Below are 16,276 nucleotides of genomic sequence, written 5' to 3' on the forward strand. Positions count from 1 at the left end.
TATAAAAATGCACCAGTATTTTAACAGCTGGTACCGCTATACAAACGACTATAGGATGAATATGGGTCCTTGGCACTCTGAGTTTGCATTTCCAGAAGAATTTACCCTGTGCTTGGTACCATAGTGAAATTTGTTTTCTCACATGATTCCATGTACTCTTCAAAAACACTCCAGATGGTGCTACTTCAGGCCTACTTTTTTGGCAGATGAGGAAACTGCCTCTCTAAAAGTTACAATGGCTCTTCAGTGGTAGAACAGGGACCCAAATTCAAGTTGACCAGTGGCAGAGCCAGACTTGTACCCACACTGGGGGAGAAAAGGAGATTCTGGACAATAATGCAAAACTGAAGTTGAAAACATGAATTGAAAAGGATGAATAAGAGAGCTGGGCTGTCGGACAATTCAAAAGAGGAATAAAGAAGCTGCAAGACATTCAGAGTCCTTGGGTAAGAACGACATTAAAAACATTTATCCCACTTGCACTTTTCAAAGGGAATAAAATGTTAACAAAAGATGAATCTGGGTGAAGGGTAGACGAGGTTCTTTTGCGCTGTGCTCATTCAAGCAACTTTGAAAGGATGCCCAAATAAAACGTTCAAGTAAAAATCAAAGCTCCTTGCACACTGGGCTCCTGACTTCCCTTATCACTCTGTCATCTCTCAGTTGAATTGTTCAGCCTCTTAGCTTCATCAACTCATTTCTCAGAGTAACAGGGGCCACCGGAGAAGAGCCAAGGCGAATGTCCCACCTCTTCTATGGAAGCAGAGCTGCAGAAATCTGGAGGGAAGCCTTTGCGGTTTTGTGATTGGGGGAAGCATGCCAACGAGAATTAGTATCACTGCTGTACGTACTGTAGTGCAGCAGGAAGAGCGCTGGCCCAGGAGGCAGATCGAGGGTTGAATGTTGTTTGGTCCACTGCACAGCTCAGTGGTCTTGGATGAGTCATAACTTCATCTGTAAAAGGAGAATCACAGTGACAACCTCCCAGGTCATGCTGGGGATTAAAGAAATTAATATTATGTGGGCATTTCGTTGTGATACACAGTGAATTTCTTCTCGCAGGTCAGTAGTCAGAAAGTCTGAAAAATGCCGTTCTCAAACAAGAAAAACCTTGGTATGTTTAGGGAAATAAATATAGGCCTGTGAGGCTGGAATATACCCTGCAGTAGACATAAGCAGAGGCCCGACTGCGCAGGTGAGAAACTCTGACTTCATTCTAAGCACTACTGGAAGCCACGGAAGAGTATAAACCAGGATATTGCACACTATGATTTACACTTTTAAAAGAAAGATGATTTTTGGATACCTTGCTCCGCTGCTTTCTATTGTTTGTTCAAGTTCCTAGATTGGACTCTAGAATTCATCAGGCAGATCCAATAATCGACAGCTATAGAGGAAATTAGAATGTTTGTAATAGAATACAACTGGTAAACCACTGATTTGACTCCTTGGTGGTACCAATGAGACGAGCTCGGATGGTAAAAAAGAAAACTCAAAGAAAGTCGAACAATATGCTACTTTTTACCTGTGAGTAAGCAAATATTTCCAGACACTGGGGAATGTTATTAGCATTACTGTAAATTGGCACAATCTTTTATAGAGAGCCATTTGGTTGTTCCTATCAAAATTTAAATTTTGCATAACCTGAAATCCAGAAATTGCACTACAATGATTATACCCTTCAGAAATACACATATATATGCCAACAAGAGGTATCACAATACATTTATGGTATTATTTATAATTAGGAAAAACTGGATATAGTTTAAATGGGCATCAATGAGAGAATGCATAAAGAAGCAGCAGAAGCTTTTACTATGAAATACTAAACAACTGTTTAAAAAGAATATTCTAGACACTTTATGTACTAATATACAAGAAAGTTGATTTAGTGATGAGTAAAAGAAATATGGGTAGCATAATCTAATTTTAAAAACTGAGGAAAACATATGCAGACAGCATATCTGAATGTTCATAGGAAAAAAGTCTAGAAGGAACACAAAACACACCTAATATCGATAACCCGTTAGAGGTGCAACAGGCTCGGAGAAAGCAATGCAGGATGTTCTTTACCTTTATACTCTTTGGTATTTGAAATTTTTTATATTAAGCACATATTATTTCTGACATGTAATAATAAAGTCATAAAATGACATTAATAAAAAATCTTCAGAAGCTTAAAGGGCAGGCAGAGAAACGCATTGCCCAGGGAGGTAATAAAACAATTACGGCTTTTTGATATCAGTCCCTGAGCTTCACCTCTTAGGTTGTCAGGTTGGGGACAAATGAGAGTCAGATTAAATAATCCATTAGGCTTGTGCGTATGTGTGTTACACAGATATTTATGGTTTTCTGCCAAACACCTGGGGCCAGCTAGTGTCAACCATTACAAAACCCAATGTTGCACCATCTGTGACTGTCTGAACTCTGGCTAAGTTTGGTTTACCCTGCTCCAATCTAAAATTCATCTGTGAGTTTCTGGTGTTGAATCATGGACACTGGGCAAAACTGAAAAAGGGAAAACTGACAGCAACCAATTGCTGAGAATATAACTTCATGCCAGGACTACTTTTGGGTGATTTGTGTGTGTGACCACTAACTCCATAACCCCACATGGTAGGCGACAAATTATTGCCCTTCACAAATGAATACACTGTGGCCTCCCAAGCCAGGCGAGGTCATCTGCCCAGGTGGCATAGAAAAGGGAGGTGTTGGGTGACAGCCCCGGTCTGGCTCCAACACTGGCTGGCCAATGCTGGCTTCTCAGCTCCCTCCAACCACAGAGAGCAGCCTCTGTCCTCGCCATATTGGAGCTGCTCAGCTAAGCCTAAAGTCATCTGGATGATGGTACTCAAGAGAACACTTTTGCTGCAGTAAAATTGATATCCTTTCAGACTTTTCGATAACGTACCCTGGTTGGCTGAAATCTCTACCAGCACTATGAAAAAGAAAAAAGGAACTACTAAGCCATTTATGATATTTGTTCTCACACACCCACCCCTACTCCTGGCATACAAAGACAAATGTGTGTTTTACTCCTAAATTAAAGGGTTGATGAGGTGGGAGCAGAACTACGTCAGAATCTTTCTCTGAGAAGACCTCCCCTTACCTGCTTCCCTCTCCCCAGGAAGCCTATCCTGGACCCTTCCCACCCCCACCATGCAGGGTTAGCTGCCAGCCCCCCACCCTTCACCATAATGCCTGATGCCTGCCTAAAATAAGTGTATTATTTTCTTAGGAAGTAAAACAATGGATGTCGGCAAAAAGAACTGCCACCATTTGATGCTTTATGACTTTATGAACAACCTTGTTCTTTCTGAACTATAAAAAGAAATATACTCCATTAGAATAAAATAAACCAGGCATATCCACTGAGATACAGGAAAATTCTCTCCATGGGCTATTAGCTCATGTGTTAGCCAAGAGTAGAGCGACGTAGCCAAGAGAAATGTAGTCTAGTGTGGCGGGGCGGGTGGGAGGGAATCAGAGTTTAAAAATTGAAAACAAATGCTACATACTTTTTCAAAGTTAAAGAGATACAGATAAATTTGCTCTTATCATCATCCTCTTGCTTATCCATGGCCCAGACTTGGTTCATACTATTAAAGACCGTAACAAAATTCACCAGTACAGAAAAAAAATAATAATAATTAAGTATAGTCCCTACTTTCACAATAAAAGCACTCCTTAAAATTCAGTCATCTTATTATCATTATTAACTTTTTACATTTACATATTATTTACATGAATGAGATTTAGGACTATGATCAAGGAATCGGTATTAATTAATATTAATTATAATTAAGTAGAGCAACTAGCAACTTCTATAACCATCTCAAAGGATAAAGTTGCACTTAGACTCTTGTCATAGACTCCTTCCGCTAGAGTTGGGTGCTCCACCCACAGAAACATAGATCCAGGGTCCTAGTGTGGTAAAGGGACTTGCTCAAGGTCATATATCATATTCGTAGCAGACCCTCTGTGGCAGAACCAATAAGGCCACCATGCTATACCTAAGTGACCCATGATGCACTGGATTTAGATTACCTCATGTAAGCCAATGAACAGCCGTATGGAGTAGGCACCTCAAGTAGCCCCACTTTTTAGATAAGTCATAGTGGCTTAAAGAAGTTACTAACATGGCCAAGGTCACACAACAGGTCAGGGGTTGGAGCCATGATTTAAAACAGGCCTGTATGACCTGACCTAAGCCAGAAGAGGGAAATGGAGTCACCAAAGCGCCGACAGCAGAGGGGCAGTTTGAGCAGGGCTGGGCCCAGTACTCGGCCACAAGGAGGGTGGGACAATTATGGGATGGTGAAGATTCACCCCAACTTGTAGTCGTTCCTCATGATAAGGATGTAAAATCTCCCTTGGCTGAGTTTCCTCTCCTCCCCTTCCTGCCTCTTCTTGCCTCACAGAGTCACTGCCTGGAGAGTTGCTGCAAAGATAACTGCTGTTCAGGAAAAGCTGCACGCCAGATGTCGATGCAGAATAAGGTGTTCTCCACAGGTAAGGAGAAGGGAGGGGTGGCCCGTGGGGCGGGAGTGGTCAGATGTTCCTTCAGTGGAGGAACCACAGTCTGGGGCTTTGGATACCAGCACCCATGTCCCAGGCCAGAAGCTGTCATTTATTAGCTAGGTGACCAGGGACAAACCACCTCATTTCTCGAAAGCTGTTTCCTCAACTATAAAATGAAAATATTAGTATCTGTCCAGAAGGCTGTTGTGATGATTAAAATCGGACAGTGAAGGCAAGGTGACCTCATCCTTAAATTACTGCAAAATCCCTTCTTATGCCCTCCTCGGCTCACCAGCACCTAGTACCTTCCAAGTTCTCAGGAAATATTTCTTGAATTAATGATTAAACATAATAAAATATACAAACAAGTTAAACTGTTCATCTACTAAAGATCAAAGCTCAAGAAACATTTCAAACACTATGGCAGTGACTACAAATCTAAAGGGTTAACTAGAGACATCTTTCTTATCTTACCAATTTCCTGTATCTAGCTAAGAAATTCTCCAAGACTAAAGGGAAGAACACCTGTCTCTCCCAGACAGTAACTTCATTTTAAATAAAGCTTTTGAACACACACAACAGCGCAGATTTTCTCTAGTTAATCGTAACAGCAATTGATCTGGGCTTTCTGAGCAGTTTCATTTTGTTTTCACAATAATCATTTGAAGTAGACGCTACTGTTATAGTCCTATTATATACTACATATGTTTTAGAAATGCAACTGAAGTGAGTTAAGTGAGTCACAAGCTGCATTGTACAGAAGAGGAAATAAAGTTTCTAAGCAAGTACATAATTACTCCCCAGATTACCAGCTTAACAGGAGGCAGAGCCTGGAGTAGGGAAACCCAGGTAACAGTTTGACTGTCAAACTTTAATCACATTTCGATTCTGTATGTGTAGGTCAGACCCTCTACCTCCAGTGTGGCCTAACAAGTGAGAATCCTCAAAGTTATGGAACTAAAAAGAACTTAATGCATATTAAGATAATCGTACCTTGGCAGTGAACTACACTGCAGTACAAGTTTCCCAAGGAAATTAGCAGAAAGCTCATCTTTGGAGTCATTTAGGGTCACAGTCCACAAGGCACGAGAGATTATATTATAGCAGTGGCTTGTGCTGGCGAACTGAACAAAATAAATTCTTCCTCGATCATGATTCCACGACTATGCAGACAGGCTGCTGAACCTGTGATTCCGTTTTACCTCTGCTCCCATCCAGCCTGGCCTGTGCTACTTCTCTCCCTTGCGTGAGGAAAAGGCCCAGATTCACCCTCCACTTCATAACCTGCCTGGCGATTTAAGTCATCAGTAGCACGAGCAGTATGATTTCTAGTTCTGGGAAAGAGGAGTCAGTCCCTCATTTGCTTTCCCTGTTCAACCCATCCTAAAAACCACTGCTACTTCACCCTCTTTAAACCGTAGTCATGAGATCACCTTGAGAGAATAGGAAGGCTTTCTAGTCTAGCAAATCCCAACCCCAAATTCGTTCCCTCACTCACACTCTGAATGAGGGTGTCTTTGCCTGGTCCTGCGTTAAGGGTTGGAGATGCATGACTGAGTTAGCATGTTGTGGAAGAGAACCTCATGGAGACATGACTCCTGGCGCGTGAAGCAAAGGCCATTTCAGAGCACTCATTGTTCCTTCATTCACTCCCAACCTACCTCCTTTAATTAATTCACCGTGCCCAGTCTAAACCACCTCTTTCTCCTCTACCTCTTCCAAAGTTCAGCAGAAATGGTACTTCTCAGGGAACCCTTCTCTGACTCAGATAGAGAGGTGCTCCCCCACACACCCTGTACGTATCCTTCATTGCACCTACCACAACTGTAACTACATACCTTCTAGTGAATTTCTTTTTGGTGGTTACCTAGAATGTAAGTTACACTGAAGACAAAAACTATGGATCTGGCTTCTCTTTCTATGGTAGGCACTGGGAATATAGGATCCTCCTAGTTAAGTACCCTGTGAATATATTAGTTACATCTATTCTCCATCATCATTTGCACCTTCAGATTTCTCATCTGATTGCTCCAATGGGAGTACTCCAAGTCAACCCACACACATCTGCTTTGTTTTGAATACCTACCAACCATCGGCGTTTATAGGGCCACTTTTTATTATAATCTGTCCTCTATGCAGGAGTGAAATTTGTTTCCCCTTAGAAACAAGCTCAGGGGCAGGGACTGTCTCTCCAGGCTGTTTGTTTTTGACTTCTAGATGTCCCTAGGCTAGGGCTCAGCATCTCTCACCCCTTCATAGATAACTCAGTACCTTGCTGTGACTACAAATGCAGACACTAACCCTTCTTGCATCTACTCTGCAGATGAAATTGCTGTATTTGTTCCATCAGTAGTTTTTTTGTCAGTCAATTCATTCAGGAAAAGGAAACAAAAGCCCTTCTGCCCATAGTCTAGGCTTGTTTACTGTGGAGCTCCTTTTAAATTTTTCCAAATACGTCATTGTCCTTCATTGAGCAAGCTCAGTCCACTTAGGAGAAACGAGAACAGCAGACTACACCCAAATCACCCAAGAATAAAGACACATTCTGGATTAGGCTTCTCTCCCTCTACTTTCTTGTGCAATGAGAACCATGATAAATTAAAGACTCCCACTCTAGGGAAACAATGGTCTCCCTACTCCCTGAGCTCCCTATAACCTTCTGCATTCAACTTTCCTCCTGTTTAAGATTCTCACAGGAATCTGTTGACTAAGCTCAGGCTTTTGAACCTCACAGGACTGTGGTAGCGGCTTCAGGGGTCGGCCTAGGGAGTGCTGATGACCTCCCACATAAGTCTCAGACGCCACAGCTGCTCCTTTATCACTGACAACAGTGCCACGTGATCACATTTGCCCATTTTCTGTAATGAAATTACTCACTGAGCCCATTCCCTTTGTTTGGGACTCGGAAACCACCTAAGATGCAACATGGGTTGCTGATCTTCACCCCAAAACACCCCAGCATAGATTCCAAAATGTGAATGTGCTTTCCAGCAATGCTTGCATTGATTCTGAAAAATCAATGTGTATTCAAAATTTATGTTCATGAGAGTTTTTTTATGAACACTGATAGCCTAGAAGTAATGGGTCATTAATTCTCACATAGTAAAGGCAAGGGAGGGCTTTCAGTCACTAAGTGAATTTATCAAAATGTTTACTAAGGAATGAAAAGATGATACACACTAACTGTGTGTGTGTGTGTGTGTGTGTGTGTGTGTGTGTGTATGTATATATGTAATGTTTGTGTGTGTGTGTGTATGTATATATGTATGTTTGTGTGTGTGTGTGTGTGTATATATATGTGTATATATATATATATATAAACTGCAGGTAAGTTGAATAGCTTGGACTTGGACCAAAAATGGCAGAAAAAGGTATATAAGTGGGGAAAAAAATTATATATATATATATCTGTGTGTGTGTGTGTGTATATATATATAATAAAAATTCAGTTAACACCAATAGATGGTTTATTGGAAACCCTCATAGCATTTCTCAAAAGGACTTGACAGATTTTATTTTAATAAGACATAGTGAAGAGGAAATGGTTTAAAAGATGTCATCAATCTTTTATTTAACTAAGCAATGCCCTTCATTTTGAAGGAAATGATATACAATTTCAAATCAGTATCTCCTTCTCAAGAAGTGGTATAAGAACATAACATTGATTTAACATACAATCTTCAACAAAAATAAAATTTACACAATTCAATGGGAAATAAAATACATGTGTGGAATTTATGTTAGTCAATGTAATTCTCCATGGGTTACAAGTATTATAGCTAAGAACAAAACAACATAATGAAACATTGAATAACCAGTCAAGTTTATAGTTACCCTGATTAAAAAAAAACAATCATAAATAAAATATAACTTTCCAAACAAATCCATTCAGTGACCATGACTAAATTTGATGCTAATTTATAAAAAATGGTTAGACAATCACATAATATCAAGAGTCTTCAACACAGTGGATTCCATTTTGTTAAGAAAAAAATAGAAAACAAGTAGTCCTTAAATTTTCTTCACTCTCCATAGCATATGTAGTATAAAATTAAAGTTTTGCTTCCAAAAATATGTTTCCATGTGGTTGTAGTGTTGTCTAGTAGTGCTATTAGAGTCAGAAGCACCAAAGACATGAGAAGTTTAACCACTGACGTGTCATTTTTCATAAAAACTAATAATTTCCTCAAAGGTCTGGAGTACAGTCTTCTGCTAGGCATTTTAGTGTTATAAAGTTATTTTAAATTAAATGTGGAATAAGAACTACAAAAAGCTGTGTTCTTTCAATACAAAAAGTTGTGTAGCTGAAGTTGAGGGCTCCTTTGACATACATAAGCAGTCTCAATAAAATAGTTGCTCAAGTAAGAAAATAGAATTTGTCTGACTACATTTAGCATACGTTCCGGTCAGGCGTCCTGCCTAGCCCTGCCAGAGCTTCTGAAGAACTTTAGAATTGTTATTTCTTTCCTTCAAAGAACATCCGTAATTCACAGTAAAAAATAATTCTGAAGTCTTAATCCTAAAGAGAAATAAAAATCATTAAATACAAATATATTTTTTAAAGTGCCAGATGTCGCCATTGCCTGGCATTAAAAAGTCACTTATCCACAACACTGCCATCTTGAGGAAAGAGCCAAGAGTTGATTTTGATTCTCTTTTCTTGGCACCTTCACTGGTTGGTTTTTGCTTCACTTGAAGCTTTATAACCCTAAGAAATCTTCCAGTGGAATTTCCTAAGTATTACACATTTCACCTCTCTGGTAACCTGTAAAAACACTGGCTCTACATGGGAAAGCAGTGTTTGCAGTAGACCTATTTCCTCTTCTAGGTCATTCTCAAGCCCAGTTATCAAAAACCACTTCTCTAGAGACAGAATGCTATTGTCGGTATAAATCTTACCGGAGTTCTTCCTTCACATTGAGATTTCTTACAAAAAGCAGTTCATTTGCAACAACAGGTGGCACTGCTATGCCTCTGTGACCATTGACGTTCACTTTCCATTTGAGGGCAAAGAAGGGTGAGAGATGGGAAAGCGGAAAAGAGTTGGCTAGCTAGCCCAGAGCTGCTGGGCAGCGCTGTTTTGCTCTTTTTCCTTCCTGCTGTCTGCACATTGGTCATTACTTTCAATTTTCATTACTGTGTTAAGCATAAGAGAAGATCCAAATCTGTAGGTAGAGTAGGCTCTCCTTAATGTCTTTACCCATGTGTATCTCATTCCACGTTTCTATGAGCAAAAGAAAATAAACACAAGGCGGTGAGATCTATATAAACTAGAGCTACGTGTCCAGCAGGACACTGATGTTTCTCGAAAGTCGCAGACTAGGGCTGAGGATGGTTCATCTTTAACAAACACAACAATAGGACCTCTTTGGTGATCCCGACACAAACAGGAAACATAGCTAATGCCCTTGTAATGAAATAATGTCATGTTGAGGTGCTAGGGAGGCTTTTCAAAAAGGATGGCCTTGCCTCCCAAGTTTGAAAAAAGTGTACGAGAAAATTCTTCAAGTCTTCTTGCCTTTGTTTAGACATTTGTTTAGGCAGGAGGCCCAAGGATGACCATGGCTGTAGAACATTCCAGTGTGATTCTACTCCAACTCTTAAGATTTAGGTCACAAAATGGCGGGTTCAGTGTTATCACTAATGACTCTCGGGAGAAAGAACAACTTCACGCAACTTCTGAGACAGCATGAGCCACGCCGATGAGCAGCTGAGGTGCCTTCTGAGATCGAGGCCCCACAGAATTAAAGAGCTCACGTGAATACAAGAGACAAGTTGTACTTTTTTTTTTTTTTAAAGTCTCCTAGGAAAGCAAATAGAAGCTCAGCAGCACAACCAAATAGTATCAGCAAGCCTGCTGCCAACAGATCCCCACCGTCACTAAACTGTGCCTCAGGACCGTCACCAGACTCAGCACTGACTACACCAGGTGGCACTTGAGATTGCTGTCACCTCTCGTAATTGAGAAAGCATTCCGAACGGGTGTTCTCCGAGCAACAAGGAGACTGCTGCCATGTAACAGGACTTTGCAGCTGGAAGTGTGCCTCAGGTGTGGCTACCAAAATACTTACTGAAATATGCCTCAAGCCTAAGATTTTACCAGCAGCAGAAAAGTGAGAGGGAAGGGGCGGTGAGGAAAAATGAAAATTCACAGGCCCACCACCAAAGTCTTCCATTTGAAAAAGGTTCAGGAATGGAGTTCACTGGGGAGTGGGAGTAATTGACTAATTAATTCCCACCAGGGCAACCCTGTTTGGCTGCTTCTGTAGTGGATACTTTAGGAGTGGCACCTGCCAACCCCATGCAGGACTGCAGATGAACACAACCGATCGGGTTTAATTAGATCAGAGACACAAAGGGCTGGTCCCTCCTTAGATAACAAACAACACAGCTGTAAGTGCCTACAGCAACAGGCAAAAAACACAGGCGGCCAAACAGAACCATCACTGAACCCTTCCCCTAGCTGGTCCATGACAATGATTTACTTGCAACCTGGAAAGTGGCGGATGGAGGAGGAAGCAGGAGACTCAGGTAGAAGCCAGCTCCAGAAGATGAATTACTTGGGGCCAGGGGGGAGGGAGGTAGCAAAGTCTTTGTTTTGTAGCCCAAATTTACTCAACTATTTGTTACACTTCACAGGCGGCTGTTTGCTTTTGGTCTGGTGCTCCCAGACCTGGTCCTGGTTTCTCCAGTCTTGCACCCAGGAATCCCATAAAATAAATCACCCCAGCCTCCAGGATCCCACACACAGCTCCACAGGGGAAGCAGATAAGCAGCTCTCTGTGCTGGCCAGGAGCCTCAATAAACCCACCCTGGCCTAAGTACAGGGCATCCTCCAAACCGAAGGTAGGAGGGAAGCAGGAAGGGGCAATAATGGCAGGCGTTGGTACTTGGAACTTTTTTCCACCCCTGTGTGCATATGAAGAGTCAACTTTGGACCCAGGTCCAGCAGGGATTAGTGTCAGGCGTGTCCACAGTTTGTCCCATCTCAGAAAGGAAGACTGACTGAGGGGGCAGGCAGGAAGTGCCCCCAACCAAAGAGCTCCTACCTGTTCCCTCTTCCTCCTGTCCAAGATAACATGCTCAAGCCACAGATGGCTGCGCATTTCGCCCACTCTAGGTTTTCCAAATGGCCCAGGAGCCCAAATGGGGCCCAGAAGATGGTGGAAGAGGGAGTCAGAGGGAGAGGGCAGCGGCTGCTGCAAACAGCTACCTCTGACAGCTCTGCACTCAGCTCGCGGGTCAATGCACGACCGCCTCTCGGTCCTCTCCATCCTGGCCCCGCGCAGGAGGGCGCTCCAGAGGCGGCGTAGTCCGCGCAGCGTCGCTGTCGCCCTCTTCGGGTTCGGCCGGATGCAGATGCATGGCAAGCTCCTGCAGCACCGCTGCGCGCCCTATCTGGTCGTTGCGCCGTTTCTCCATGATCAGGTCCTCCAGGCTCTGGAACTCGAGCGTGTGGCTGCGCTGTGCAGAGAGCTGGATCTGCAGCCGATAGGGCTGCTTGCCGATGCGCAGCTCGCCGCCGATCTTGAACTCGCGCTTGCCATAGCGGCACCAGGCGGCGAAGCTCTCGGAGTTACGCCAGCTCAGCTCGCGCTCCTTGGCGCCCACGTGCGCTAGCGCGTTGCGCACCACCGCGCTGGGGCTCAGTGGCTTGTAGCGGTACAGATCGTTCACCACGCGGCCGCGCCGGCCCTGGCTGGCGTCCGTCAGGAAGCTGTTGCTCACCTCAAGCCGGTGCAAGTGCACCACCTGGAAGTTGCCCACGTATACAGCCCAGTGCGGGTACTGCGCCTGCGACACGAACTCCACCAGGTCGCCAGGCTTGCACTTGTTGAGCAGGTTCTCTGGTGTGTAGGTGCTCAGAGCCGCGGAGCCCGGCGCGAAGCTTTTCTGGTAGATGCACTCGTCGCGGTAGAACACAGAACACTCCACCTCGTGCAGCCGCGGATCGTAGGGCTGGGGTGGGGGCAATGGCAGCCCGTCCCCACGGTCAGGCAAGCCACTGCCATCCGACCCATGGGGCGGCGGTTGCTGCTCTACGTCCTCGTCGTCATTGGAGAAAATGTAGGAGACCCCAATGCGTGGCCCGTCATCCCGGTCCACGCCCGTTGGGTCGGCGGTGGGAACTTCCTTATAACTTAGGTGGGTCAGTTTCTCCACCTGGTTGCCCATCACGCTGCGGACACACGTTCACAACGCCGAACGGGGAGAAACAGAAAGCACCACTAGGGTCATTGGCACAAGTTCCCGGACAGGGGATGAGACCACCTGTTGGCAGAGGAAGGCAAGGGAGCCATATAGGAGAGTCTCCGCGTAAAGGACGATTTGTTAAGAAGAGGAAGAAAAGATCGGGTGGAGCACCTGGAATCATTCTAAGGGGAGTCTCGGATGTAGTGAGCCTTCCCTCATTTCTCCACCTCTAGGGTCATGGTCACAGGAGGCCGGCAACTCTAGCTCTCCCCCGCCCCCAGCCCTTCATCTCGCTCCGGCAAATGCCCATTGCATCAGCAGCAGCTCCTACCGCTTCCGCCAGCGCCCTACCTGCCAAGCCCAGGCAGGAGAGGGTAAGGAAGAGAAACTTTACTCCAGTCTCCAAATTCCTAACGCCCCTTTCTCCTTAGGGCCCTTAAGTTAGTCCCTGAGACCGACACACCCCACCCCCACCCCGCCTCCTGCCCCGAAGAAACCGGCAAGGATCGCACAGCACGGTCCGAGCAGGTGAGCCACCCTACCTGGCTCACCTGCGGCGCTTTTTCCTCCGGTCTGGTCCCTCCCCCCTCCCCCGCGCGCCGGCCCTCTGGCTCAGGTTACCTGCGCAAACTCACCCGCCAAGAGGTGGAGGCCCTGGGGAACGGGGAGGGGCCCCAGGCCGCACCCTGAGACTTCTAGGGTGACTTTGCAGGTGTGGGCTTTTCAGTTCCTCCTCTCCAGACGTGGGCGGCAGCGAGGCTGGATAGGGGGGAGCGACGCATGTCTTGCCCCCTTGGCTACGTAGAGCCTTCAGACTTGAAGGTGGGAGGCACCTCTTCCCTCCCGCTGAGTCTACTGCTCCCCCTCTACCGGCTCTCGGGGAAGGTAGGAAGCGAAAAGAAGGAGAAGGAAGCAGACTAGCTGCCGGGCGGTCGCAGCTCCCGCTCAGGCTGGACGAGCAACAAGCGCCGGAGCGGGAGGGACGGGATTGTAGATCCGGCTCCGGGCTTCCCGGGCGGGAGTGCAGCCCCTGGCATTTAAAGAGACAGGCGCCCGCTCCCGAAGCCTCGGTCTTTCCCACACGGCGCAGAGCCTCCGGGATCCCCGGCCCGGCCCCGCCCACCCCTACCGCGGGACTCCGCCCAGGCCACGCCCCCACGCTGGAGCGGGTTTAAATCCCGCTGGTAAATAATCTACAGGCCGGCTGGGCTGGCAGTCTGACCGCAGGTGTCAGTCGCGGCCACTGGGGAAACTCGCTTGCCTTCTTAGAGCAAGGGCCTGCTGTGGGGTTCACACCGCTTGCTCAGTTCGCATTTTTCCGAGCTGGGCGCTTTATAAAGTTGGAAGGCAAAAGCTACCTGACAGTATACAAATGAGAGAGGGAGTAAGAGTTTGCTGTTTGTTTTCTTTCTCCTTCGCCTCTTTTTTGCCACAGTACCTGGAGCAGGAGGAACAGTCATTCGGAAACAAACAGACTTATTTTCTTCCCTAGAACTTATTTCTTGCCAATGATCACAGAAGAGATTTTTTTTCTGGGACGGCTCAAGAAGTGCATCCGTTTAGAGGTATTTTCAGAATGAGTGCTGTAGGGAAAAAAAAATCCACAGAAAAAGAAACAGTATAAAACAGAAGGAAGTCTTATTCACTGGCTTTCTTCCAAGAACTGCGCTCTGTTTATTAGATGTCCCTCGAAATGAGCACAAAGTTGATTTCATAACCTCCATTGTTTCGAGTTACTACTTGGTCCCATAGTGAGAGGAAGCATTCAGCTCTGGTTGTTTTTCTTGAGGGCAGGGGAGGTAGGAATTGCCTAATTGTCCTTAAATTAAGAACAAATTAGCAGAGGCCCCTGTTAGATATAGTTCCTTCCTGCTGATTTACAGAAGGAAGTGACAGGGGAGGAGTATTGCTTATTAACCTACACCTCCAGAAGACACTTCCTCCCCTCTCCAGGCTGGTTTCGTTTTTTTGTATCTAAGATGTAGGCTACCAAAGTGTTCTTTCTTTGTGTTTGCAAAACAAACAAACAAACAAACAAAACCACATAGATATGTGTGGAGGTGGAAGTTTGACAATAGACAAGCTAGATGGAATTACGAATGCAACTCAAGACCTCTTTTAACCCTATTTTCCATCACTGTTTCTTTTGACTAAGTTTTTCCAGGTAACACTATTATTTATTCAGTGTGTATACCAATCAGTGGAAACAGAAATGTACTAACACTACTCTGATCCTTTTCAGTTTCAGAAAAACTAAATCAATTCACTGTGTACTTTTGAGCCTGAACAATCAATATTGGCAGAGCTGTGATGGTAGGTGGTCCTTCAGCAAGTCTAAGATCACTGTGTGTTAGACCAAAAGGAGACTTCTGTGTACCTGCTGGGCAGATTAAATTTAAGTTTCATCAGACCAGCCTTAGGAAAGTGTGACCAGATGAGTGCCCCCCCCCAATACCTTTTGATCTTTTGGTAACACATGCTCAGGGAGCTGCTGTTACCCGAATGGTATTTGTCAGTACCCTGTGAACTCATGTAGGTACCCATTTTGCAGGGAGGAGTTAGGCTTAGAAAGGCAAAGGCTAGTCATCCCATGTCTGTTAGACTGGGAGACCTTTGCTGACGTCAGCCACTGGGTAGGTTGGCTAGTGATAGGAGAATCCCTAGAAGGATGTAGTATGACAGTTTGCAGCCTTCACTCTGGGACAAGGATCTACTAAGGAAACCACTGTGAAAAATAATATAAACAGAGCTACTTCAAACTAGAATCAGAGCTGTCATCCCAAAGGGACTGCCTTGCAGTCTTACTCCTCAAACCTTCAGAATGTTAAAACTGGGCAAAATAACCTTTGGACTGGGCCTAAAGCAACACTGTATTCCTAACAACTGTTTGTCATGACTGTTGGACTGAAGGTTACAGACCTTTGTTAGAATCACTATGTTAGCTTATCTGCACCTATGGAAATGCCTGCCTCTATTTATTTAATTGTAGTTGGAGAGGTGGGGAAGCTTTGGGGCTTTAAGTTTGTCAGTCTGGCTGCCCTGTGAAAAACGGACTGTAAAGGGATGAGAGAGGAGGCAGGACCCCATAGAAGGCCAGGCTGTGAGGCAGAAAGGCATTCCACACAGATGGAGCCTAGTGACCAAAGGTCAAAGCCCCGAAGGCACCTTCCCCAAAGACCAGCCACAGTAAAGCCAGTTGGATTTGAATTCTCAGCCATATTGTAACCTTATCCCCTATCAGTGACCCAAGTGTCACAACGCACATACCTCCTCAGAGAAGGCACCCAATCAAAACAAGTTGTGTGGAATGCCAGTCAGTGACTCACACAGTATTCCTGCCCGGGACCGTGGGGAATAATGGAAAATTGACATTTTCTACCTGATGAGACATGGGCACTGAGTGTGCATGTGTGGTAGAGATCTCGGTTTAGATGATTAGCTCCAAGAATGTACAAAACAGGAGCACGAGGGCGGAATTATGTGATTAGGCAATCTGGAACTCTGCCTGTCCCCTGGGCAGGGCCCCAGGCCCATGGCAGCAGCAGATAGCTGGTGAGTTTGC

The 16,276-nt window shown here is 45.0% G+C and overlaps 1 protein-coding gene across 3 annotated transcripts; it reads right to left on the reverse strand.

Annotated features, from left to right (window-relative positions):
• Window positions 1-8,063: 8,063 nt before the first annotated feature.
• LRATD2 (LRAT domain containing 2) lies at window positions 8,064-13,820 on the reverse strand. 3 transcript variants are annotated; one of them, XM_033126663.1, is made up of 2 exons: window positions 13,350-13,820; window positions 8,064-12,792 (listed from the first exon to the last, which is right to left on the reverse strand). In XM_033126663.1, exon 2 carries the CDS (start codon window positions 12,694-12,696, stop codon window positions 11,764-11,766), a length of 933 nt encoding a protein of 310 aa, XP_032982554.1. In that variant the 5' UTR covers window positions 12,697-12,792; window positions 13,350-13,820; the 3' UTR covers window positions 8,064-11,763. The 3 variants fall into 3 exon arrangements, with proteins under 3 accessions (XP_032982554.1, XP_032982556.1, XP_032982555.1); XM_033126665.1 differs by lacking the exon at window positions 13,350-13,820 and adding an exon at window positions 13,266-13,281; XM_033126664.1 differs by lacking the exon at window positions 13,350-13,820 and adding an exon at window positions 13,257-13,281.
• Between the last annotated feature and the right edge of the window lie 2,456 nt (window positions 13,821-16,276).

The sequence above is a fragment of the Rhinolophus ferrumequinum genome, chromosome 14 (assembly GCF_004115265.2).
Source record: "Rhinolophus ferrumequinum isolate MPI-CBG mRhiFer1 chromosome 14, mRhiFer1_v1.p, whole genome shotgun sequence".
Lineage (NCBI taxonomy): Eukaryota > Metazoa > Chordata > Mammalia > Chiroptera > Rhinolophidae > Rhinolophus > Rhinolophus ferrumequinum.